The sequence below is a fragment of the Aquarana catesbeiana genome, linkage group LG02 (genome assembly GCF_042186555.1).
Source record: "Aquarana catesbeiana isolate 2022-GZ linkage group LG02, ASM4218655v1, whole genome shotgun sequence".
NCBI lineage: Eukaryota > Metazoa > Chordata > Amphibia > Anura > Ranidae > Aquarana > Aquarana catesbeiana.
In genome coordinates, this window is record NC_133325.1 from 604487801 (window position 1) to 604513663 (window position 25863).

Here is a 25863-nt window from a genome sequence, read left to right on the forward strand (position 1 = left end):
CAATCAGCTTCCAGTTTTTTTTTTGCCAAAGCTTAAAGGGGTTGTAAAGGCAGAAGGTTTTTTTATCTTAATGCATTCTATGCATCAACCCTCCTGGTGGTATTCCCGAGTGTGACTCGGGGTTAAATTTCAGTATTATTATCGGTAACCCCGAGCCACACTCGGGAATGCATTGCAGAATCTTGGTACAGCATACTTACCTTGTCACCAGGATCCTGTGATGTCCCCCCCGCTGTGTCCTCCGCCCGATCATCCGCCCGATGCTCTGGGTCCCAGGCTCCATTCCCTGTGAGAGCCGTGAGGCATGGGGGCGGAGCCCGGCGGTAAATTCAAAAAGTACAAAAAACATAACACATACTTAATCTTACAGATTAATATACACATACTTAATTAACACATACTTAATTAATATACACATACTTAACTGCTTGCCATTTCACCCGATATACGTCGGCAGAAGGGCACGTACAGGCATATTAACGTACCTGTACGTTGCCCTTTAAGACGCGGCTTGTGGGGGCGCGCACATCCGCCGCGAGCTCCCTGAGTGTGATCGCAGGTCCCGCGGACTCGATGTCCACAGAGATACCCGCAATCGTCTCACGGAGAGGAGAAACGGGAAATGCTTGTTTACATTTTGTTCTGCCTAGTGACACTGACACTGATCACAGCTCCTGTAATCGGGAGCGGTGATCAGTGTCGTGTCACAGATAGCCCATCCCCCCACAGTAAGAATCACTCCCTAGGACACACTTAACCCCTACAGCGCCCCCTAGTGTTTAACCCCTTCACTGTCAGTCACATTTACACAGTAATCAATGCATTTTTAATCGCACTGATCGCTGTATAAATGTGAATGGTCCCAAAATAGCAACAAAAGTGTCCGATCTGTCTACCATAATGTCGCAGTCACAATAAGAATCGCTGATTGACGCCATTACTAGTTAAAATAAAAATTATTAATTAAAATGCCATAAAACTATCCCCTATATTGTAGACGCTATAACTTTTGCGCAAACCAATCAATAAATGCTTATTGCAATTTTTTTTACCAAAAATATGTAGAAGAATACAAATCAAACTAAACTGAGGAAAAAAAATGTTTTTTTTTTATATATATTTTTGGGGGATATTTATTATAGCAAAAAGTAAAAAATAATGCGTTTTTTTCAAAATTATCGCTCTTTTTTTGTTTATAGCACAAAAAATAAAAACCGCAGAGGTGATCAAATACCACCAAAAGAAAGCTCTATTTGTGGGAAAAAAGGACTACAATTTTGTTTGGGAGCCACGTCGCAAGACCGCGCCATTGTCAGTTAAAGCGACGCAGTGCCGAATAACAAAAAGTGCTCTGGTCTTTTGCCAGCCAAATGGTCCAGGGCTGAAGTGGTTAATCTTACAGATTACATTACTGTATCAAATCATTTCACCTCCCTTTTCAGTGCCCTGCATGCTTTGTTCAGTGCCCTGCATGCACTTTTATATTATATACTGTTCTTTCTGCCTGGAAACTTGAGATTGTCCATGGCAACCAAAAATTGTCCCTTTACGTCAAAAGTGGTTTTAGACCAGCTAGAAAACAACGATAGTAAATTAGAACACTTGCAGAATTGAGCAATAGTGAATTGTGGGGAAATTCATTTTATTATTATTATATTATTATTTTTTATAATTATTTATAGTTATTTATTATATTATCATTTATAAATTCGTGTTTCAAACTTTATCATACCCGGGATGTCTACTAGACTCTTGTTTGGACAGATTTAAGTGTGTTATTTCTAAGAATTACAGGCCAATAATATAAAATGCCAAATTTCTATGCAAAAAAAATGTACCGCTTTGAGATTCAAAAATCTGACATAATCATTCCGCCAGGGAGACTACGATTTATTGCTTGAAAAACTTGAAACAGGAGAGGGATCAGGGCATGGGATACTCAAAAAAACAATTAGCAAATAACAGAGGACAATCTTCTCCCAAAGTAAATGTGAATACTAAACAGTCTATTCCCAAACAGCTGAAGACTATAGGGGGTGGCAAACCACACTGGCATCTGGTTACCTTTCTTCAATGTATACTTGTTGGTACACAGTGATATCTTGAAGACACTACACAGTCACAGGGATCACTTAGGGTCTCTACTCTAAGTCCCCAGGGCCGCTGCCTCCTTCCAGCCTCCTCCATTTAGTGACAGTAACAATCCTTCTCCAGACCAGATACCTTGAAGAATGCTTGCAGCCAGATCTAGGCTGCTTCTAGGTCCCAGCATTGTAGCTCATTAAATCTTGTAAAACAGCAACCCAGTCCAGCTGCCCCCTGAGGCTGGGAACTTGAGTTCCTGGGAAAAGACAAGCTCTCCAGGGCTTCAGACTATTTACCAGTTGCCCAGCCACCATTTGGGCACACCTTCCCAGGGATTGCCTAGGCCCTGATCAATATTTGGGCTTGTTATTTGAATTCTCCCTCCCTAAGCTCTGTAAGCTTTTTCTAGAGGCAGGGGAAGCAATCAAACCCCTAGCCTGTGAAACCATGAATAGACCAAACCAAATAATCTCTGCTCCCTTGATTACAGAAGTAGCCCAAAAACTCATTTTACCTGGCAACCTAACTAGGAGGGTTCTACAGCAGTAAAGATAGCATTTGAGATAGATAATCCGAAGAAAGCGTATATCAGAATAGATCAGTCCCAGAAATCAAAGGATAGAAGTTATGGAATTATTTGCTGATCTCTGAAAATGACACTATATGATATGTGCAATATTTGTAATGAAATAAATTCACATAATAGCATTTCCATGTCATTTGGGTTTGTTGTGTGGAATAGTGGAGCGCATTACATCCGCAGTGGAGCTCATACATATAAACATGGGAATATTCAATTGGAAGCTAATTAACATGTATGTTTTTTGATTGTAAAGGCAAACGCACAAAGGGTACAAACTGCATTGAACCAGTACCCACAAGACTGCACAGCCACAATACTGACCAAAAATTCACAATACAATATATAATTAAATAAAATAAGGTTGGCATATTGCCTGAATAATACAGATGTTCTAAAAGACATCTGTTAAGCACATGCTAGGAGGCTATACTGAGCAATGGCATATGTTGCTGTAAAAAATATAAATGCTTTAAGCCACTGGCTAAAGACAATTGAGACATCTGCGTTAGAAATAAAGTAACAACTCTTACCAGTTTCTGTAGAAAGTCTAGTTCTGGTACTTCTCTTTTCAAATATCATAGCAAGAGATTTTCCTTGTAGCAGCGGCAAATACTAGAAATAAAAAGTACATTGGGAGTTTAGCTATTCTAGAGTTATAAAAGATGATACTTTGCAAATATATAGTATACATAGAGTATAAATATATAATAACAAGCTTATTACTTGCAAATACATATTCTTTATTGCCTATTAAGTCCACTGGCACATAGGGAAAAATCTGCTGCTTGCATAACATATTATTTACTTGTCAAGGTCATTAGGTCTGTAGGATTTTAGCTTATGCCAGCCACATTTCTATTGATCTCAGGGGTCCTCTGAGTTGAAAGTGCTCAGAACCTCAACTTGTGACACCAAGTTGTGGAGGAGCTCCTTCCTCCAAGACAGGCCACAAAGTCCACAGGCTGTCTTCTTTAGGTTCCACCTACAGTCACATCACAGGGACCCGTCACCCTACCAATAAGTTATCCAGGCAGAGCCCATGAGTGGAAGATACAACACTTATGCCCCGTACACACGGTCGGATTTTCCGACGGAAAATGTGTGATAGGACCTTGTTGTCGGAAATTCCGACAGTGTGTAGGCTCCATCACACATTTTCCATCGGATTTTCCGACACACAAAGTTTGAGAGGATATAAAATTTTTCCAACAACAAAATCCGTTGTCGGAAATTCCGATCGTGTGTACACAAATCCGACGGACAAAGTGCCACGCATGCTCAGAATAAATAAAGAGATGAAAGCTATTGGCCACTGCCCCGTTTATAGTCCCGACATACGTGTTTTACGTCACTGCGTTTAGAACGATCGGATTTTCCGACAACTTTGTGTGACCGTGTGTATGCAAGACAAGTTTGAGCCAACATCCGTCGGAAAAAATCCTAGGATTTTGTTGTCAGAATGTCCGAACAAAGTCCGACCGTGTGTACGGGGCATTACTTATAGGTCTTCCATGGATAGGACAGACCGGGCACACCACCCCTCACTTTACAGACAGAGACCACTTTAGTGCTAAGTACCCTCCTCACCCTCAGCACAGAAGAGGGTCTAGTCATGTTTGCTTGAAAGAAACTTTAAGCTTTACTACAGGAGATATTAAACATTAGTCTTTCCATTTAACAAAAAAATCTCCATCATAGACGTTAAAAAAGGCTCATCCAACAAAGCAAATATTTTCCATCTTTCTGGGTGACTCAGGAGCTCACTTATGCCGCATACACACAAGCGGTTTTGCCGTCGGAATAAACTCTGAAGGATTCTCCGACGGAATTCCGATGGCATTCTGCTCAAGCTGTCTTGCATACACACGGTCATACCAAAGTCCGACCGTCAAGAACGCGGTGATGTACAACACGTACAACGGGACTAGAAAAAGGAAGTGCAATAGCCAGTGCGCCACCCTTTGGGCTTCTTCTGCTAATCTCGTCGGAACAGCATACAGACGAGTGGCTTTTCCGATAGTAATTAGTTCAGTCGGAAAAATTTAGAACATGCTCTCTATCTAAGTCTGTCTGAATTTTCGATGGAAAAAGTCTGATACATACATAGTATAGAAGAATTCAATAACTGAAAAGGAGAGGGCAGAACCTGTGTCATGGACTATGACACAATCAACCTGGGAGGAGGGGAGGGAGGGGAAGACCTATAGGCCTCTAAAGAGGGAAAAAGAACAAAACAGTTCACCGACATAGAGGTGAAAACTGAAACCTGGAAAAGCAGGAGAATTAGAGCAAGTAGCAAAGTGGTCAAAGGAGAAAGGCTTGCGCCTAGCGTACCTTCCCTCTTTTGACTTCAGGGAAACTTGGATATACAAGACATGTTTAGATGAAAAATAAATGTAATGATCTGCTAAGGCTCAGTAGACAATCCTAACCCTACACTTTAGGGAGAAGTAGATCCATGTCAAGGTAATGAAAATGATATTTAATATTTAGACTGCAATACTATGTTCAGAGAGCAGACTGGTTAAAAGGATCATTCGGAAAGGTCCTACCTATTGCACTAAGTGCAAAATTCCAGTAACTGACTGACCTTAGAAAAAAGTTCATTCAGAAATAGAATTTTGAACTGAATCGGCTGAAATTCAAACTGTGGGTGGTGTTGTCAGTTTCAGTGTCAGTTTAAAAACTGCTGAGCTAGGTGGAAAATTGTCAGCTGAACAGTGACTTCAACCTTTTAGATGCATTCACTGTTTAGGAATTCAGGGAGTTGTAGGTGCTGTGTGAATGCAATAGCCAGAAATGGAGATGTCCCCCTTATCGCTGTTAAGCCTAGCCATACACACACACACTATATTACCATAGTTTTTGGGATGCCTGCCTTTACATGCACATGAACTTTAATGGCATCTCAGACTTAGTCCATAGGGTTCAACATTGAGTTGGCCCACCCTTTGCAGCTATAACAGCTTCAACTCTTCTTGGAAGGCTGTCCACAAGGTTTAGGAGTGTGTCTATGGGAGTTAGAATAAAAGAGGTTGCGCCCACAAATTAACATGATTTAACATAGTCCATAACTTCAGTACTTGATATGCACCACAGTGAGATCACACAAAATGAAGAAGTGCCCGACACCATATAAACTGCCTGCTTACCGAATAGCAGGCAATATAAAGCGTTCGGCTGTACCCCAGCTGCTGCTTTGACTGTAGGAAGGGCTGCTGAACACACACAGGAGGTCTGATACCGGATATGGTATTGGCAACCACTTGAGCGTCTCACTGGGTCTTGACCATACAGGGATGTACTCCAGATAGGCTCAATGGAAAGAAAAACTGACCATAGTGTATTACCATCTACTGGGTTTATTAAAGAACAAAAATATTGAACTTACATGAATAAATATAGCTTCGCGTTAAAAACAAGTGGCGGCCGACAACACAGGAGCCTGTCCTCCTAACATACAGCGCGGTGACATTAGTGCGTGCCCTTCCAGACGCGTTTCATCATAGGTGACGTTTTCCTTAAACGTAATTAGGTCCAGTAACCAGTGCATTTGGACTTGCTTGATGTCACCATGAGGGACTGAAGATATATATGCCAGGTTCAGTCTTTGGTCTTTTCCCAAAAAATAGGTTTCTGAATTATTATGTGGTAAAGGAGGGCAAAATCTGGTGCTTTTCCAGAAATGCTTCATCAGTTTTCTGTCTTTAGTCGGGTCTATGCTAATAACATAATTTGCAAGCACTACGCCTGGCAGCAGGCCAGCTGCTAGAAGAATATTCAGTGCTTTCTTCCACCATTCTGCTTGTTGCCAAAGACTATGGACAATTACAACCAGTTGGAGCATCCGCAGGCCGCTCCTTTGAGGGGGGGTACTGTTAGGAAATGTTACATCCGCTGGTAATATCGGTTATTTGGCATGCAGTACTGAGGTCCACCAGCAGGTGTCTCCTGGCAGTTTGGAACTGTCAGGAGAGCTTTTCCCTGCTGATGATGTTATGTCATCTTTGGGCTGCAGTACTGGCGTCCACCAGCGGATGGATCCTGGCAGTGTGGAGCAGACAGTACCTCCTACAATCAGGTGTCACTTGAGGCCAATCACAGGCCTATAAATACCCGGCAAGCAATCACATGCTTGCCTTGGTATCTTTCTTCCTTGCGCCCTGACCTGGAACCTGTATCTGGAACCTGAACCTGCTCCTGAGCCTGTATCCGATCCCATCCTGATCCTGTCCCTCCTATGTTCCTATTCCCTTGTAGCCATATGCCATCCATTATCTCCCTCTCCTAACCTGCCCTCGTTCAGTTGCTGATCCACCTGTATATGACCCTGGCCTAGCTAACGTGTTTGATTTCGGTACTTCCCTTTGGCTGTATATATTATCTGTTGTCTGTGGGTTTCTGTTGGTTGGTTGAGCACTATTTGTATTTGGGGTGTTGTTTATTTATATCACTTATCTTTAATAAACATTATTCTATTTCACTTTACATGCGGTTGGGTTTCCTCTTTGCAGTCCACACAATCTGGTCACACCTGTTCATGACAGCCTGGCTCACAGTCTCCACTATAATTCATCCCAAAGGTGTTCTATAGGGTTGAGGTCAGGACTCTGTGCAGGCCAGTCAAGTTCCTCCACCCCAAACTCACTCATCCATGTCTTTATGGACCTTATTTGGAACAGGAAAGGGCCATCCCCAAACTACTTTCACAAAGTTGGGAGCATGAAATTGTCTAAAATGTCTTGGTATGGCAATGCCTTAAGAGTTCCTTTCACTGAAACTAAGAGGCCAGGCCCAGCCCCCAAAAGACAACCCCACACCATAATCCCCCATCCACCAAATGATTTGGACCAGTGCACAAAGCAAGGTCCATGAAGACATGGATGAACGAGTTTGGGAGAAACCCAGGAAAACCACCTGAGAGAGCTGCATGTGGTAATTGCTCTATAAGAGAAAGAGTTTGCAAAAAGCTTGTTTTGTTGGTGACTTCAAGAAGCCCATCACCTGCCAAAGAGGGATCTGGATGATAAGATTTTTAATATATATTTTAAGAAAACTTGCCACCTGGACTGCCTTTTTCAACGGGGAAGTTGATTTCTCATTTGTGCTAACTCTGTGTAGCTAGCTGTGTAGTTGTGTGCCTAGAGTTCAGCTTGACTGGTCTTCATTAACATGAAAAGTATTTTTTGGACTGGGTTATTGCACTTTATTAAAGTGCTTTCTTTGAGAATTTGCCAACTTGGGTGTTAAAGTAACACAGCTTGACACTGTTCATTCATCTTTTTTAGACACCTATCACTGTGAATAATATCAAAATTCACTGCTATTGTGAATGAAAGTTATTATTTATACACAAAAATTTATAGCTGGGATATGCTTTTAGCCACAAGGGAGCAATCTCAGTTCTGTTTTGCTCTGAATGCATATGATGACAACCACTGTTGATAAAAGGGGTTAGCAGAGGCTCTCTTGAGTTTGGCAATATTTTATCATGAGTGTACTAGGTGTTAACCTGCATGGTATTGATGCCCACACACACATGATGTTTTCTCGAATAATACTGACACAGAAATTCATATAATGTCTTGATCCTTCACTCTGTCAAGGAGTTAATTTACTTGAAAGCTATTCACAACATGAACAGATATCTGAGGAGGATACTGGACATCAAGCACTGAAATCTCTATGACAGACTTAATTAATGAAAACAGATTGTGGTACTTCCAGCTGTAAAAACCAGAGACATGCAGTCAAATGTCAAAACGACTACATTATTTTACACTTATTAGATTTCATCATGACAAAATATGATTTTGGCATCTGTAATGAAAACCATGCACAGGTCCAGACAACGTAGTCCTGATCTTGAAATGTTTCATAGAAAATGTATTTATGCTATTCTCTGTAACAGTACCATGGCCATACCTCCCAACTGTCTGCGATTTCGAGGGACTGTCTCTGATTTGGAGCAATGTCCCTCTGCCCCTCTTTCCTCCACATTTGTCCCTCATGTTGGTCTGATCTATATAGTTGTATATAAAAAGCACTTTTTATCTTTCAAAAAGTGTTTCCCAGTGCTAAACCTTTAACCACTTCAGCCCCGGAAGGATTTACCCCCTTCCTGACCGGACCACTTTTTACAATTTGGCACTGCGTCGCTTTAACTGCTAATTTTGCGGTCATGCAATGCTGTACCCAAACGAAATTTGTGTCCTTTTCTTCCCACAAATAGAGCTTTCTTTTGATGGTATTTGATCACCTCTGCCGTTTTTATTTTTTGCGCTATAAAGGGAAAAAGACTGAAAATTTTGAAAAAAAATGGCCCCATTTTGGAAAGTAGACACCCCAAGGAAATTGCTAAGAGGCATGTTGAGCCCATTGAATATTAATTTTTTTTGTCCCAAGTGATTAAATAATGACAAAAAAAAAAAAAATTACAAAAAGTTGTCATTAAATGATATATTGCTCACACAGGCCATGGGCATATGTGGAATTGCACCCCAAAATACATTTAGCTGCTTCTCCTGAGTATGGGGATACCACATGTGTGGGACTTTTTGGGAGCCTAGCCACGTACGGGGCCCCGAAAACCAATCACCGCCTTCAGGATTTCTATGGGTGTAAATTTTTGATTTCACTCTTCACTGCATATCACAGTTTAGGAGGCCATGGAATGCCCAGGTGGCAAACCTCCCCCCCCCAAATGACCCCATTTTGGAAAGTAGACACCCCAAGCTATTTGCTGAGAGGCATGGTGAGTATTTTGCAGCTCTCATTTGTTTTTGAAAATGAAGAAAGACAAGAAAAAACTTTTTTTTTCTTTTTTCAATTTTCAAAACTTTGTGACAAAAAGTGAGGTCTGCAAAATACTCACTATACCTCTCATCAAATAGCTTGGGGTGTCTACTTTCCAAAATGGGGTCATTTGGGGGGTTTTGTGCCACCTGGGCATTCCATGGCCTCCGAAACTGTGATAGGCAGAGAAGAGTGAAATCAAAAATTTACGCCCTTAGAAAGCCTGAAGGCGGTGCTTGGTTTTCGGGTTCCTGTACGCGGCTAGGCTCCCAAAAAGTCTCACACATGTGGTATCCCCATACGATTGGACCCCCCACCCGTGGGAAGCAGATCAGGTACAGGTACGTGATTCTGCCTGCCCGTGCCATTCTGCCGACGTACATCGTCGTGAGGCGGTCGGCAAGTGGTTAATCCAATTTCTAAATTGCTGCATTTGTACATTTTAAAAGCCAATAAAAAGGAATAGTAGTGGTAAAAAAAAGCACTTGTGGGTATAATTAACCTTTTTTTGGGGTTAATTCTCCTTTAAGGGGGTGTGGCAGGGGGAGTCTTCCATGCCTACAAACATTTGCTAGTAGGTGTCCCTCATTCCCATCTCAAAATGTTGGGAGGTATGCCATGGCTTAGGGGTAATATAGCACATTCTACTGTAATCCTCACCTCTCCCTTTTCTTTTATCCTGTATTTCAAATCAGCTGCAACCCAAAGAAGATACTTGATTTCTTCAGCACTGTAGTTTTTAAGGGTTAATAGATCACGTCCTTTCAACTGTGAATAAGTTTGGGAAAATCTGTAATAAAAAATTATATTTATTGCAAACAAACTGTAGAGCTTATATGATTTAACTTCACTTTCTGACATGTTCTTGTCTTAAGACTGCTTTTAGCACCTTAGTACTGGCTTTGAAATTCGGATAGCAAACACAGGAAACTAGTGTGCAGCTAGGGCCTGGAATTATGTTGGGCACTATTGTGTACCTTGGATCCTAAAATATGCTACACCGTCCTTAGAAAAATGTGATATTGCACACAAGAGAGTGGCTATATGTTCAAGGACAGTGAGATGTCCTAATGCTCAATGTTCTTTGTGAGGCATCAACCTATCCATGTTCAATCCTACTTCCAGAATACCCCGAGACCACTGGAGTAGCATGAAAGGGTGCAGGAGTTGCCATAGTGACCCCGTATTTAGCTCCAGGGGGTCCCTGGCTCCCTGCTCTCTTTGTACACGCTGCTTTTTTCAAACACAAAATCCTGGAAACAGAATCCAGGTCCGATCCGCCTTGTGTCTCCCAGGGCCCCAGCTGAGCTCTGTAATCCAGTCCAGAGCTTCTAGTTTGCCTTCTTCCCAGACCCGAGACCACACCACTCCCCTGCTCTCATTGGCTGGAGGCGAGAAGTCTGAGTTAATTAGCAGCCTGGGAGAGGAGCTTCTGTAACCCAGGTAAGAGACACGCTGCTGTGCAGGAGAGTTCTCTCATGTAAGCACAGATTAGAACAGGCAAACTGACACTGCAACTGTCCTGCCAGCACAGACACAACACAGACTCACAGATAGAAAAGTTTTGTAATGTAAATGATCCTAACACCTCCCGAGGGGAACCCTCCCCCTACCAACCTGAAATGGGGACTGATGTTGAGAGGTACTCTGATGTGATAGAGGGGGCTCTAATGTGATAATGGAGGCTCTGATGTGAAATGGGGGCTCTGATGTGATAATGGGGACTCGGATGTGATAGAGGGGGCTCTGATGTGAAATGGGGGCTCTGATGTAAAATGGGGGCTCTAATGTGATGGATGGGGGCTCTGATGTGAAATTTGGACTCTGATGTGATGGAGGGGGCTCTGATGGAGGGGACTCTGATGTGATGGAGGGGACTCTGATGTGAAATGGAGATTCTGATGTGATGAAGGGGTTCTGATGTGATAATGGGGGCTCTGATGTAATGGAAGGGGCTCTGATGTGATGGAGGGGGCTCTGATGTGTTAATAGGGGCTCTGGTGTGATGGAGGGGGCTCTGATGTAATGGAGGGGGCTCTGATGTCAAATCTGAGCTCTGATGTGATAATGGAGGCTCTGATATAATGGAGGGGGCTCTGATGTGAAATCTGGGCTCTGCTGTGATAATAGGGGCTCTGATGTGATGATGGGGGCTCTCATGTGATGAAGGGGGCTCTGATGTTATAATGGGGGCTCTGATGTGAAAAGGGGACTCTGATGTGAAATGGGGACTCTGATGTGATGGAGGGGGCTCTGATGTGATGGAGGGGGCTTTGATATGAAATGGATACTCTGATGTGATTAAGGGGGCTCTTATGTGATGGAGGGGGCTCTGATGTAATGGAGGGGGCTCTGATGTGATGGAGGGGGTTCTGCTGTGATGGAGGGGGCTCTGTTGTGATAATGGGGGCCCTGATGTGATGATGGGGGCTCTGATCTGAAATGGGGGCTCTGATGTGATAATGGGGGACATTGCTCTACTGACTGACAATATCCACTAAGGTGGGCTAAGTTTAGAATTTTGCAGCGTCATTTGTTTTATTCTTTCTCTCAGACCCCTTTCACACTGAAGCAGTTTTTAGGTGTTTTAGCGCTAAAAATAGCGCCTGTAAAGCTCCTGAAAACTGTCTCTCATGTCTCCTCAGTGTGAAAGCCCAAGGGCTTTTACACTGAGGCGGTGCGCTTGTGAGACAGTGAAAAAAGTCCTGCAAGCAGCATCTTTGGGGCAGTTTGGGAGCGCTGTATACATTGCTCCCAAATCGCCTCTGCCCATTGTATGGAATGGGTAGCGCTTCCGAAGTGCCTGAAAAGAGCTTCGGATGCGCAGCAACACAGTTATTTTAACCCCTTCTTGGGGATTAAAAACACCCTGCTGAAATACGGCGCTAAAACAGCAGTAATGCGCCGCTAACGCAGAGCGGTCCCAGTGTGAAAGTAGCCTAAGTTTTCCCTAATATTAAGTTTGGCCTTGCTGGTTAATTTCTTAAATAAGGATGCAGAACCCTCAGAGATCTTTGATAACTTTCATAATATTCAGGTAGGTCTCCACTGTTCCGGATTACACCATGTCAGTGGGGAAAAGGGCTCACTGTAACGCAGGGGCCCACCAAGGCTCATCCTGGGCACTCTGAGTGTCCAGTTTCACCTAGAAAGAGTGACGGGGCAAACATGCTGTAAAAGCAGCAGATGGTAATAGGTCAGCTTTTGCATTGAGGCCCACAAGCTTCAAGCTACGCCTCTGCCCAAGACTATACCCTAGGGCCCAATACATTGCATCATGTCTAGATGCTATAAATGCACCATGCCATGCAATATGGGGACAACATGAATGGCTATATACATGTAATAGGGGCGCCAGCAGTACTGACTTGAGGAAGAGCAACTGAATTAAACAATATTAATTTACAACAAAAGTCTTATAAAACATATTCTTCATATATAATATTTTAATCTTGGCTCCCACTAGACTAGGTCAAAAAATGTATATACCGTATTTGTTTTAAATGCAGTAAAGCCCATATTGAGAATATTTTGTTGCAAAGAATTAAATGGTTAAATTGCATGACTTTTTTTTCAGGTACAGAAGTTTGCTCACCTCTAGTGATGGTGGTAGAGCACCTTTTATTATTTCACCATGGTTTGTTACCACCACAGCAAAGCATCCGGAACCTCCAAAACTGGACCAAGCCCAAGGTTTTTATAGACCTTTTGTATGTATTGTGGCAATACCACAACAACATCAGTACCTCAGAAGGGGCAGACAGATAGATGACAATGAAGATTTATTTTTTTTTAAGAAAAGAGTCAAAGCATCCTGAACTTTCAAACTGGACCAAGCTGGAATGATTAAATTGAAGAATTTGGAGAATTTAAAAATGTTTTTTTTAAAAAAATGTGATTTATACATTCTCTTTCTTTCTTTGCTAACATGGGGATAAAAAAAATGCCTTTCTTTTTAGTTACGTAAATATGAAATATTGCATATTAAAATAATGCAGTCAGCTTTTAAAAATCCTTGAACTTTTTGAGCATGGGGGGGGTTTCACAAGATATTATTCCATTTCTTAGCTGCGCTAAAAGAAGACAGTTGTTAACAGAACTTGGTGAATCATCATAGATGTGGCATCCATTCTCAGCCAGCTTAGTCAAAGATTTTAAACAGACAAACAGCTGCAAAGCAAGCTTCTTTTGCTAGTGCTTTGGGAATTGTTTGTCATATACTGCTTATTTGTAAAAAATGAATTTTATGTTGATTAACTCAAAGGTGGCATACATTTCATTTTTCTCCAGAGTTCCAACACAGCACATAGTAGCTTGCATTGCAGTGTGTGTGTGTAATTTAGGCACCATACACATACAGGCCATCTGTGTTAAACCCAGGAGAAAGTATCTGGTAAGTAAAAACATTTACTGTATATGGGCCTGCATTTAGATGTTTCTAGGTTTGGATGTGTTTCGGCATGTAAATCCAGGCTAAGTTGTCCTGTGATGCAAAAAATGTATACTTGTACAAATGCAACTGAAAATCTAGGTGGGCATTCAGTCATAGCAAAGCATCTACAAGCTTCCAGATGCTTTAGAAATTAGCTCCAGTTGTACTCAGACACCCGTATTTTAATTCCACTGTGCATGGAGCCTAATATGAGGTTTTCCCTGGCCATAAATATTATAACTCAGTGCCTAAAAATTCCAGGTTTGTCCCCAACTTTGACCCTAGACATGTGTAATTTGTTTAGTTACGAATCTAAAAAAAAAAGTGAAATAAGATGATGATTCCTACTTAGGCTGTTTTATAGAATAGAAAAAAATAAAATAGTATAGAATAGAACAGAACAGAATACAATAAAACAGAATAGAATGATTAAGCACAACTGTACTGTGTGAAACGCGTCTACAAGACTGTGTATTGGTGTCTTCTGATGTCATCTTGGTGATTAATAAACGGCAATTGGACTTTCATCGATGTGCAGCCATTTCTTCTTTACTTCATAAATATTATAACTCAGTGCCTAGAAATTCCAGTTTTGTCCCTAACTTTGACCCTAGACATGTGTGATTTGTTTAGTTACAAATCAAAAAAAAAGTGAAATAAGATAATGATTCCTACTTAGAATGTTTTATAGAATAGAAAAAAATAAAATAGGATAGAATAGAATGGATACAATAAAACAGAATGGAATATAAAATAAACAAATAGAATAGAACAGAATATAAAATAAAAGAATATGAAAGAAAGAATAGAATAGAAAATAGACCATCAGGAAGAGAGGCATCATAGAGGAGGGATGCAGTTAAAGAAGAACGGAGATAGGTAGCCAAGTTTGTCTTTGATTGTTTAGGTTTTAGTGAAGAAAGGTGACCATTTCAGCTGTAGGCGGGATGGCTTGCCACTGGTAGACAGGTCGGCATCAAGTTTTTCCTTGTGCAGTAGGCTTGTGAGGTCTTTTTTGACATCTGAGATTGTGAGTGGGTTGGCAGAGGACCACTTTTTGAGGATGGTACATTTTGCCAACATAAAGCATGTTGATAACCAAGCTTTGTTGTGGTGTGTGATAGCCAGTTGAGCTTTCAAATTACTTGCAGAAACAGTTTCTAGGTTGGCAAAGAGCAAAGAGAAAATGTCTTTTGTCAGGGAGCAGCCTGTGACCGTTGCGGCTAAGTTTTCAACTTGGTCCCAGAAGAAGGCGATGTGGGAGCAGAGCCAGAGTATGTGGAGCAAAGTTGGCCTGTCCTGCCCACAGAGGGGGCATTGACATTTGAGTGGTTGTTGTGGTGAGGACAGGTATGGTATATAAGCCTGGTGCATTATTTTAAACTGTTGTTTACACCAAAATTTGTTGAGAACAAGAGCACAAGTGGAGTTGTACCCGGCCAGGATGCAGTCCACGGCCTCCGTGGAGTTTAGTTCTTTATTCAAGGATGCTGCCTAGGTGGATTGTAGAGGTTTGCTAAGGCATATATTTAAAGGCTTGTACATATTCAATATTTTGAATAGTTGCTTTTCCAGTAAGGTGTCCAAAATAGTAGGATTGGCCAATATAAAGGAAATGATGATGTGGTAGATTGAAGAAGGATTACATTTGAGGAATTGGTATGGCAGTGCTTGTGGTCGGGTCAAAGAGTTGTATAAAATGCAGAAGGTTCTGGGAAACTCACACAGTGTAGCCCGTGTGCAGTTTAGTGCACAGGAAAGATTGGTAAAATTAGCCTTTTTAATGTGTGCCTATGTATGTCACATATGACATGAGAATTACTAAAATTATTAGTGAACACTAAGCACTAAAAAATAGCAAATGCACGGTCTGTGACTGACACATGCAAAGATCATCAGGAACCGAACTGACACAAGCTAAATAGGACATATCCTAAATGCAGCTGAAAATCTATATCCTAAATGCAGCTGAAAATCTAGGTGGGCATTCAGTCATAGCAAAGCATCTACATGCTTCCAGATGCTTTAGAAATTAGCTCCAGTTGCACTCAGACATTGAGGAAATATGTGTTATTTGGGTTAAAATCAGGTTTAGCCACATCTGTTTCCTCATCTGTAAAGTGTTAATTTGATGTATAGGCCCCGTTTATAAAGCAGCGGTAAGCAGCTGTACCCTTGCTTAAAAGAAAAAAAGACTACCAAACATTTGTAAAGCACAGAAGTAAAAAATGCAAACACAATAAAGTGAATGGGAGTTTGAAAATAAGCCAGGAGGTGAGCCAAGTGACGTGACCTGTCAAAGTCATGTGACCGTCTCTCCTCCAATAACAGGGTTTTCTTCTCTGCTGCAGACAGAGGTAATATTGAGTAAGACAGCCCTCCTATAATAAATAAGCACCATAATGAAACTAAATTAAACATCTCTTTCTACACTGTTCATTTGGCTGGGGAATTTTATATAAGCAAACAGCATAGTGCAACATTGCCCTCTCTCTCTCTCTCTCTCTCTCTCTCTCTCATATATATATATATGTATATGTATGTATATATATATTATATGTGTGTATATATATATATATATGTATATATATGTATGTATATGTTTATGTATATATGTTTGTGTACATATGTGTGTGTTCTTATGTTGGTTGGTATGCATGTATGTATGTGGGGGGTGTTATATGGAGCTGTATGTGCATATATTTATATATGCATGCATATTGCTAAAAAAAAAAAAAAAAAAAAAAAAAAAAAAAAAAAAAAAGAAAAAGGAGAGAGTATGTGTATGTATATATATTTATATATACATTAAAAGAGGGAGAAGCAAAGTTGCCTTATCTATTTTTCCCTCTTCTCTGTCTTTCTGCGGCTGTCTGTCTCTCAGCTCGTCGTCCCATTTCTAGACGGTTCGAGTATCAGTCACCACCCATACAAAAGACCCTCAACCCTTAGGGTGGGGACCACCGTGTCGGTAAATTTTCAGGAAAAGAGTGCCCTCTCATGCAGATTGCTTTGATTTGCTTCAGCTCCGCGCGCCCACGGTCTCAAAGGCCATAGTCAGAGGCCAGGGAAAGGCGGATGTTCTTCAAAGAAGCATAGCTCGTATTCTGCTCCCACTCAGGAGAGAGGTTCCAAGGAAAATGTCTTAGTTCCTCTTTCCCATACCCAGCACCCCAACAAGAGTCCTGTAGGACCTGTGGCACAGTGCCTATGCCCAGGAGGCTGGTGAGTAAAGTCAGCCTGGTTGAAGTTTGCAGCTGACAGGTAATACCGAATGTCTTTATTACTTATAAGGTGGCACAAAACTTCTGTTTTAAACTCACTGTAATTACTCTAGCTAGCCAGCTCCCTTTTTGCGGGTCTAGCCACTAGCAGAACAACCTGCCACATGGATCACTCATCCTCTCAGTTCTCATGATGAGGGGGGGGGGCAGCCTGCAAATGATTTTAGCTCCCTTCCACCAGGGAAGATCTGGAGCTACTTGGTGTCAGTTTTTCTTTGGAGAACTGTGTATCCAGGCAGTCATGCAGACCATTACATGGGTTAAAAAGACAAAGTCATATTTACCCTTTCAATGAGCAATCACTTTCCCATTAGGAAACTGGTTTAATTCAAGGCGGATATAGCATCGCTGAAATCCATGCCTACAGTGGGACCGGGTGTTGTCCAATAGGGTGGCGACTAGGAAGGGCCTGTCACTCAACAGTGGCCCTTACCTTGGTGACGGGTACTTTGGGTTTCTGCTCCCAGGATGTAGTTGGGGAGGAAATCCTTAGGGCTGATATCTTCGGGTCCCGGCCAAGATGTATTGGCAAATTTTACTGCGGAAGCAGCAATAGTCTCTACCTGGTGCCTGGCCAAGGCAATGCTGTACTCAGTTATGGCTAGGGGGAACCTATGGTTGAGTCCCGAGGCTGTGTTTGGCTTCCTAGAAGCAAAATTGGAATAGTCACTTTATAGTGCAAGATCTCTGTTTGATATGAAACCAGAGACAGCCATGTCGGAAGTGACAGGAGGGGGTCCGTTCTTCTCCCATAACAGAAAGCAGGAAAGTAAAAAAAAAAAAAAAAAAAAAAAAACTAAAAATAAATAATAATAAATAAAGGGAGAAATGTGTTTCTCCTGCTAGGTTCCGCTCCTCTAGGGGCAACTTTTCATAAGGTCCATAAATGAAAATCTTTGGGTGTACCGCAGGTACCCACAAAACCCTTTTACCGGGCGCATGCCCAGACTTTTAAGGTAAGTCCCAGTGGGCACGTTTCACGGGTTACTGGACAGTGTATTGTGCAGTTCCTTGGAGGATAAGCACTCATGGTCACTTCGGTTGATTCCTCACTATTCCTTCTCTGGACCTTTTTCTCCCCCACGGAGCTGCCAGATCCACCGCAACCACAGCGTTTACAATACTTACAGACACTTCAGACTCAGGGGGGAGCTGTCCTGGTCCCATCTCACAGGAGAGATTGTAGGTTTCCTACCCACCCCTGTTTGTAGGTCGCGGGGGTTGGAGATGAGCATTCGCTTGCAGCAGATGGCTGGAGGCTTTCACTAGATCGTCAGGATTTTTATCCTTACATCCCCAAATTTTTTCTTTTCTTTTTTATTAGTAAGTAAGTAAATTTGGCGATCGGTTGGACACATCTCCACTTTATCAGCCTACCTTTTAGCCCATGAAAATCTCTAAGAATGTTCACAGAGGTTTCAGTGCCGTGTCAGTTCCTCTTGGAGAACAGGGTCTCCAGGTTCGCCACTACCTGGGCGTCATTCCTTTCTACATAAAATTTTTTTTTTAAAAAGTCAACTTTTGGTTTCCAACAGTTAAAGTGCCTGTGGGGGCTCTACTGGTTCCTCTGTTTTGCTTCCATAAGAAAATGATGATAACGGTCAGGAGGAGAATTCTGAGGTCAGATGCCTCTACTTCCTAGGTATCTCAGCCTCCTGGCCGTAATGGTGTCATTCATACCGATGATTCCTTGGGTGCATGGGCACTGATGCCAGTTTCAATTACAACGGAGGAAACAGGATCTAGCGCAGCTATGGTCAGTGTCACACAGTTGTATAGTGGTCCACGGTGATGGAAAGACCTTGAGGATGTCACAAACCATTGGACTGGATCAATGTGACGAATCATATTGGCAAGACAGCCTGGAAGGCACACTGCGAGGGTCTGTCGGTCAAGGCAAGTGGAGATTGCTAGCCAAGGAGGGTAGACTTGAAAGCGCTGGAAGGTCAGGCAGCCTTTTTTATCACTTTGACTTTGCTACACAGAATCATGGGTGATCAGTCATCTTGCGGTTGAGCAACAAGACAGCAATTGCGTATTTCCAGCTCCAGGGAGGATCTCGCGGCAATATGCTATTGAGAGATGTAGAACCCAGAATGTCTGGGTAGGAAGATCACCAGCAAATCCCGGAAGCAATTTACCTCCTAGGGGACTGGAATACACGGACATACTGTCCATCATGCAAGCTTGCCAGAGCATGAGGGGGAGGCTTGTCCACAGGTGGCCTACCACAGACAGGCTTCTTTGCTTCTCACAGCAAATGCCAATTTAAGAAGAGGTCTGACTCGGTTTCCTCTCCCCAAAGCAGAGAGAACAGAAGCTGAGTTTCTCCATGAAACTGCAATCAAGCCTACAGTATATGTTTTTCCCCAACTTCTCTCATAAATAAATTGCTCTTAAAGCTGTCAAGAATGAGCATGGTAGTCATGACCACCCCTCCATTCTGACCATATGAGTCTTGGTGCTTTCTGGCTATCTACTTCAGAATACAGATATCGATTCCCCTTCACACATGCACAGACCAGAGATGCAAGCATAATGGAGGGAAGAGGAAGCCGCAGAACCTAGATTGCTCCAGAGTTGCTCCAAGAGTGAGCTCTACTTTGGGGGGTGCGAAAGGGGTGCCTCTGGTGGCAGCTGTTCGGGTCTTCTTGTAGGTCAGATTGGACATGAACCTTACCCTATACTCTTTCGAGGTTGCAGGTTTCGGCAATAACAAGGTTTAATTTGGCCGAAGGCTCTTTAGTTTGCAAAATTTTGAAGACAGTCAGGAGGTTTTGTCAACTTCGAGAGAGAATCTTTCACAATTAAAATCTTTCGATGCTGTTGGGGTTTATTTCAACTGTTTACTCCAACAGGGCAGTGTTCGGTTTAAGACATTGCTTACTAACCAATATTTAGTGCAAATCGTCAAACAGAAGTCTGTTTGAGTTTCAAGCCCTTAGAGCTTCAGAAAAGCATATTACTTTTGTTACAGAAGGAGTAGAGCTGCATCCTGTAGTTCAGCTTATATCAGAGGTGGCGACAGCCCTCCATCTATCAATCATCTGTCCATTGCCTAACTTTCCAGACGTTCAAGCAAGAAAACCACACAAATTGGTCATTCCCAGAGCTTGAGAGGAGTTTCTGTCCACAATTGCTCTTTTCAGTTCATATGATAAGTCTTTCACTGTTCCAGGTGGAATTCATCAGGCAAGAGAGGTTGCCTCCTGGACTTTAGCAAGATTGGTTGTGCAGATGGGAGATGGGTCGTGAGCCTCCTTCAGTGGCAGGATGCATCCTCTTCCAGAGGGGTTGAGGCCTCATAGGCGGCTTAGTTAAAAGCATCTATGGATTCATTCTACAGGAAAGTGGCATGCTTTTCCCAGCATACCTTTTCAACCTTTACAGAATAGATCTGGGTGTCTTGTCATCAGTGGGCTTCGGAGGAATGACTATTCAGTCTTCTGTCCCATTTAAAAAAAAAAAAAATATATATATAAAATAATTATTTTGGTTTGTCAAGTAGAACCCACCCTGTCAGCTAGGATATGTATCACTAGTATGCTGCCATGGTGCCGTCAGGAAAACGGAAAATTGTATCATACTTACCGTAATTTTCCTTTCCTGATGCCAATACGTGGCAGCATACGGACCCACCCTTGTGCTTTTCGGTATCTAGCTAATTACGCAGAATGGGGCGGGGCCTAACTGGCCTTTAATTTATGCTATTTAATTGGTCCTGAGGAAGGGGAGAAAGGCGGAGTCTATCACTAGTATGCTGCCATGGATTGGCGTCAGGAAAGGAAAATTACGGTAAGTATGATACAATTTTCCGTTTTTTAAAATATATATTTCTTTTTTTAACAATATAATTTTTTTTAAAAACTTCTTTTTTTTTTTTTTTTTTTTTTTACAAACAGGCATGTTTTAACCACTTGACGACCGCCTCACGCCGATTTACGTCGGCAAGGTGGCACGGACAGGCAAAATCACGTACATATACGTGATTTGCCTTCTGCGGGTGGGGGGTCCGATCGGACCCCCCCCCCGGTGCCCGAGGCGGTCGTCTTTTGTCCCACGGCGATCGGAGATGAGGGGGAGGCCATCCGTTCGTGGCCCCCCCCTCGCGATCGCCGCCGGCCAATCACATCATTCCTTTGCTGCTGTATGCTAAACAGCAGCAAAGGAAATGATGTCATCTCTCCTCGGCTCGGTAATTTCCATTCCGGCCCGAGGAGAGAAGACAGGTATGTGAGTGCACCAACACTACACAACACAGTAGAACATGCCAGGCACACAAAACACCCCGATCCCCCCCCCCGTTCGCCCCCCAATCACCCCCCCCTGTCACAAACTGACACCAGCAGTTTTTTTTTTTTTTTTCTGATTACTGCATTGGTGTCAGTTTGTGACAGTTACAGTGTTGGGACAGTTAGTATTACCCCTCTTTAGGTCTAGGATACCCCCCTAACCCCCCCTAATAAAGTTTTAACCCCTTGATCACCCCCTGTCGCCAGTGTCGCTAAGCGATCATTTTTCTGATCGCTGTATTAGTGTCGCTGGTGACGCTAGTTAGGGACCTAAATATTTAGGTTCGCCGTCAGCGTTTTATAGCGACAGGGACCCCCATATACTACCGAATAAATGTTTTAACCCCTTGATGGCCCCCTAGTTAACCCTTTCACCACTGATCACCGTATAACTGTTACGGGTGACGCTGGTTAGTTTGTTTATTTTTTATAGTCTCAGGGCACCCGCCGTTTATTACCGAATAAAGGTTTAGCCCCCTGATCGCCCGGCGGTGATATGCGTCGCCCCAGGCAGCGTCAGATTAGCGCCAGTACCGCTAACACCCACGCACGCAGCATACGCCTCCCTTAGTGGTATAGTATCTGATCGGATCAATATCTGATCCGATCAGATCTATACTAGCGTCCCCAGCAGTTTAGGGTTCCCAAAAACACAGTGTTAGCGGGATCAGCCCAGATACCTGCTAGCACCTGCGTTTTGCCCCTCCGCCCGGCCCAGCCCAAGTGCAGTATCGATCGATCACTGTCACTTACAAAACACTAAACGCATAACTGCAGCGTTCGCAGAGTCAGGCCTGATCCCTGCGATCGCTAACAGTTTTTTTGGTAGCATTTTGGTGAACTGACAAGCACCAGCCCCAGGCAGCGTCAGGTTAGCACCAGTAGCGCTAACACCCACGCACGCACCGTACAGCTCCCTTAGTGGTATAGTATCTGATCGGATCAATATCTGATCCGATCAGATCTATACTAGCGTCCCCAGCAGTTTAGGGTTCCCAAAAACGCAGTGTTAGCGGGATCAGCCCAGATACCTGCTAGCACCTGCGTTTTGCCCCTCCGCCCGGCCCAGCCCAGCCCACCCAAGTGCAGTATCGATCGATCACTGACACTTACAAAACACTAAATGCATAACTGCAGCGTTCGCAGAGTCAGGCCTGATCCCTGCGATCGCTAACAGTTTTTTTGGTAGCATTTTGGTGAACTGGCAAACACCAGCCCCAAGCAGCGTCAGATTAGCGCCAGTGCCGCTAACACCCACGCACGCACCGTACACCTCCCTTAGTGGTATAGTATCTGAACGGATCAATATCTGATCCGATCAGATCTATACTGGCGTCCCCAGCAGTTTAGGGTTCCCAAAAACGCAGTGTTAGCGGGATCAGCCCAGATACCTGCTAGCACCTGCATTTTGCCCCTCCGCCCGGCCCAGCCCACCCAAGTGCAGTATCGATCGATCACTGTCACTTACAAAACACTTAACGCATAACTGCAGCATTCGCAGAGTCAGGCCTGATCCCTGCGATCGCTAACAGTTTTTTTGGTAGCTTTTTATTGAACTGGCAAGCGCCAGCGGCCTAGTACACCCCGGTCGTAGTCAAACCAGCACTGCAGTAACACTTGGTGACGTGGCGAGTCCCATAAGTGCAGTTCAAGCTGGTGAGGTGGCAAGCACAAGTAGTGTCCCGCTGCCACCAAGAAGACAAACATAGGCCCGTCGTGCCCATAGTGCCCTTCCTGCTGCATTCGCCAATCCTAATTGGGAACCCACCGCTTCTGCAGCGCCTGTACTTCCCCCATTTACATCCCCAACCAAATGCAGTCGGCTGCATGAGAGGCATTTTCTTTATGTCCTCCCGAGTACCCCTACCCAACGAACCCCCAAAAAAGATGTCGTGTCTGCAGCAAGCGCGAATATAGGCGTGTTACCCGCTATGATTGTCCCTCCTGTCCTGACAATCCTGGTCTTTGCATTGGTGAATGTTTTGAACGCTACCATTCATTAGTTGAGTATTAGCGTAGGGTACAGCATTGCACAGACTAGGCACACTTTCACAGGGTCTCTCAAGATGGCATCGCATTTTGAGAGACCCGAACCTGGAACCGGTTACCGTTATAAAAGTTAGTTACAAAAAAAGTGTAAAAAAAAAAAAATATATATAAAATAAAAAAAAATAGTTGTCGTTTTATTGTTCTCTCTCTCTCTATTCTCTCTCTCTTGTTCTGCTCTTTTTTACTGTATTCTATTCTGCAATGTTTTATTGTTATTATGTTTTATCATGTTTGCTTTTCAGGTATGCAATTTTTTATACTTTACCGTTTACTGTGCTTTATTGTTAACCATTTTTTTGTCTTCAGGTACGCCATTCACGACTTTGAATGGTTATACCAGAATGATGCCTGCAGGTTTAGGTATCATCTTGGTATCATTCTTTTCAGCCAGCGGTCGGCTTTCATGTAAAAGCAATCCTAGTGGCTAATTAGCCTCTAGACTGCTTTTACAAGCCGTGGGAGGGAATGCCCCCCCCCCCCCCACCGTCTTCCGTGTTTTTCTCTGGCTCTCCTGTCTCAACCGGGAACCTGAGAATGCAGCCGGTGATTCAGCCAGCTGACCATAGAGCTGATCAGAGACCAGAGTGGCTCCAAACATCTCTATGGCCTAAGAAACCGGAAGCTACGAGCATTTTATGACTTAGATTTCGCCGGATGTAAATAGCGCCATTGGGAAATTGGGGAAGCATTTTATCACACCGATCTTGGTGTCATCAGATGCTTTGAGGGCAGAGGAGAGATCTAGGGTCTAATAGACCCCAATTTTTTCAAAAAAGAGTACCTGTCACTACCTATTGCTATCATAGGGGATATTTACATTCCCCGAGATAACAATAAAAATGATTAAAAAAAAAAAAATGAAAGGAACAGTTTAAAAATAAGATAAAAAAGCAAAAAAATAATAAAGAAAAAAAAAAAAAAAGCACCCCTGTCGCCCCCTGCTCTCACGCTAAGGCGAACGCAAGCGGCGGTCTGTCGTCAAACGTAAACAGCAATTGCACCATGCATGGCATGTGAGGTATCGCCGCGAAGGTCAGATCGAGGGCAGTAATTTTTGCAGTAGACCTCCTCTGTAAATCTAAAGTGGTAACCTGTAAAGGCTTTTAAAGGCTTTAAAAAATGTATTTATTTTGTTGCCACTGTACGTTTGTGCGCAATTTTAAAGCATGTCACGTTTGGTATCCATGTACTCGGCCTAAGATCATCTTTTTTATTTCATCAAACATTTGGGCAATATAGTGTGTTTTAGTGCATTAAAATTTAAAAAAGTGTGTTTTTTTCCCCAAAAAATGCGTTTGAAAAATCGCTGCGCAAATACTGTGTGAAAAAAAAAAATGAAACACCCACCATTTTAATCTGTAGGGCATTTGCTTTAAAAAAATATATAATGTTTGGGGGTTCAAAGTAATTTTTTTGCAAAAAAAAATAACTTTTTCATGTAAACAATGAGTGTCAGAAAGGGCTTTGTCTTCAAGTGGTTAGAAGAGTTGGTGATGTGTGACATAAGCTTCTAAATGTTGTGCATAAAATGCCAGGACAGTTCAAAACCCCCCCAAATGACCTCATTTTGGAAAGTAGACACCCCAAGCTATTTGCTGAGAGGCATGTCGAGTCCATGGAATATTTTATATTGCGACACAAGTTGCGGGAAAGAGACAAATTTTTTTTTTTTTTTTTTTTTTTTGCACAAAGTTGTCACTAAATGATATATTGCTCAAACATGCCATGGGAATATGTGAAATTACACCCCAAAATACATTCTGCTGCTTCTCCTGAGTACGGGGATACCACATGTGTGAGACTTTTTGGGAGCCTATCCGCGTACGGGACCCCGAAAACCAAGCACCACCTTCAGGCTTTCTAAGGGCGTGAATTTTTGATTTCACTCTTCACTGCCTATCACAGTTTCGGAGGCCATGGAAAGCCCAGGTGGCACAAAACCCCCCCAAATGACCCCATTTTGGAAAGTAGACACCCAAAGCTATTTGCTGAGAGGTATAGTGAGTATTTTGCAGACCTCACTTTTTGTCACAAAGTTTTGAAAATTGAAAAAAGAAAAAAAAAAAAAGTTTTTTCTTGTCTTTCTTCATTTTCAAAAACAAATGAGAGCTGCAAAATACTCACCATGCCTCTCAGCAAATAGCTTGGGGTGTCTACTTTCCAAAATGGGGTCATTTGGGGGGGGTTGTGCCACCTGGGCATTCCATGGCTTCCGAAACTGTGATAGGCAGTGAAGAGTGAAATCAAAAATTTACAACCTTAGAAATCCTGAAGGCAGTGCTTGGTTTTCGGGGCCCCGTACGCGGCTAAGCTCCCAAAAAGTCCCACACATGTGGTATCCTC

General features: G+C 42.9%; 1 protein-coding gene across 1 annotated transcript in view; it reads right to left on the reverse strand.

Moving 5' to 3' along the window:
* Nucleotides 1–25863, reverse strand: part of OTC (ornithine transcarbamylase) — a 122076-nt gene that overhangs the window by 76219 nt on the left and 19994 nt on the right. The window contains exons 2-3 of the mRNA XM_073616340.1: nucleotides 10124–10253; nucleotides 3199–3280 (exon numbers count right to left, since the gene is read on the reverse strand). Of these exons, the coding sequence (XP_073472441.1) occupies nucleotides 3199–3280; nucleotides 10124–10253 (212 nt within the window). The remainder of the gene's footprint in view (nucleotides 1–3198; nucleotides 3281–10123; nucleotides 10254–25863) is intronic.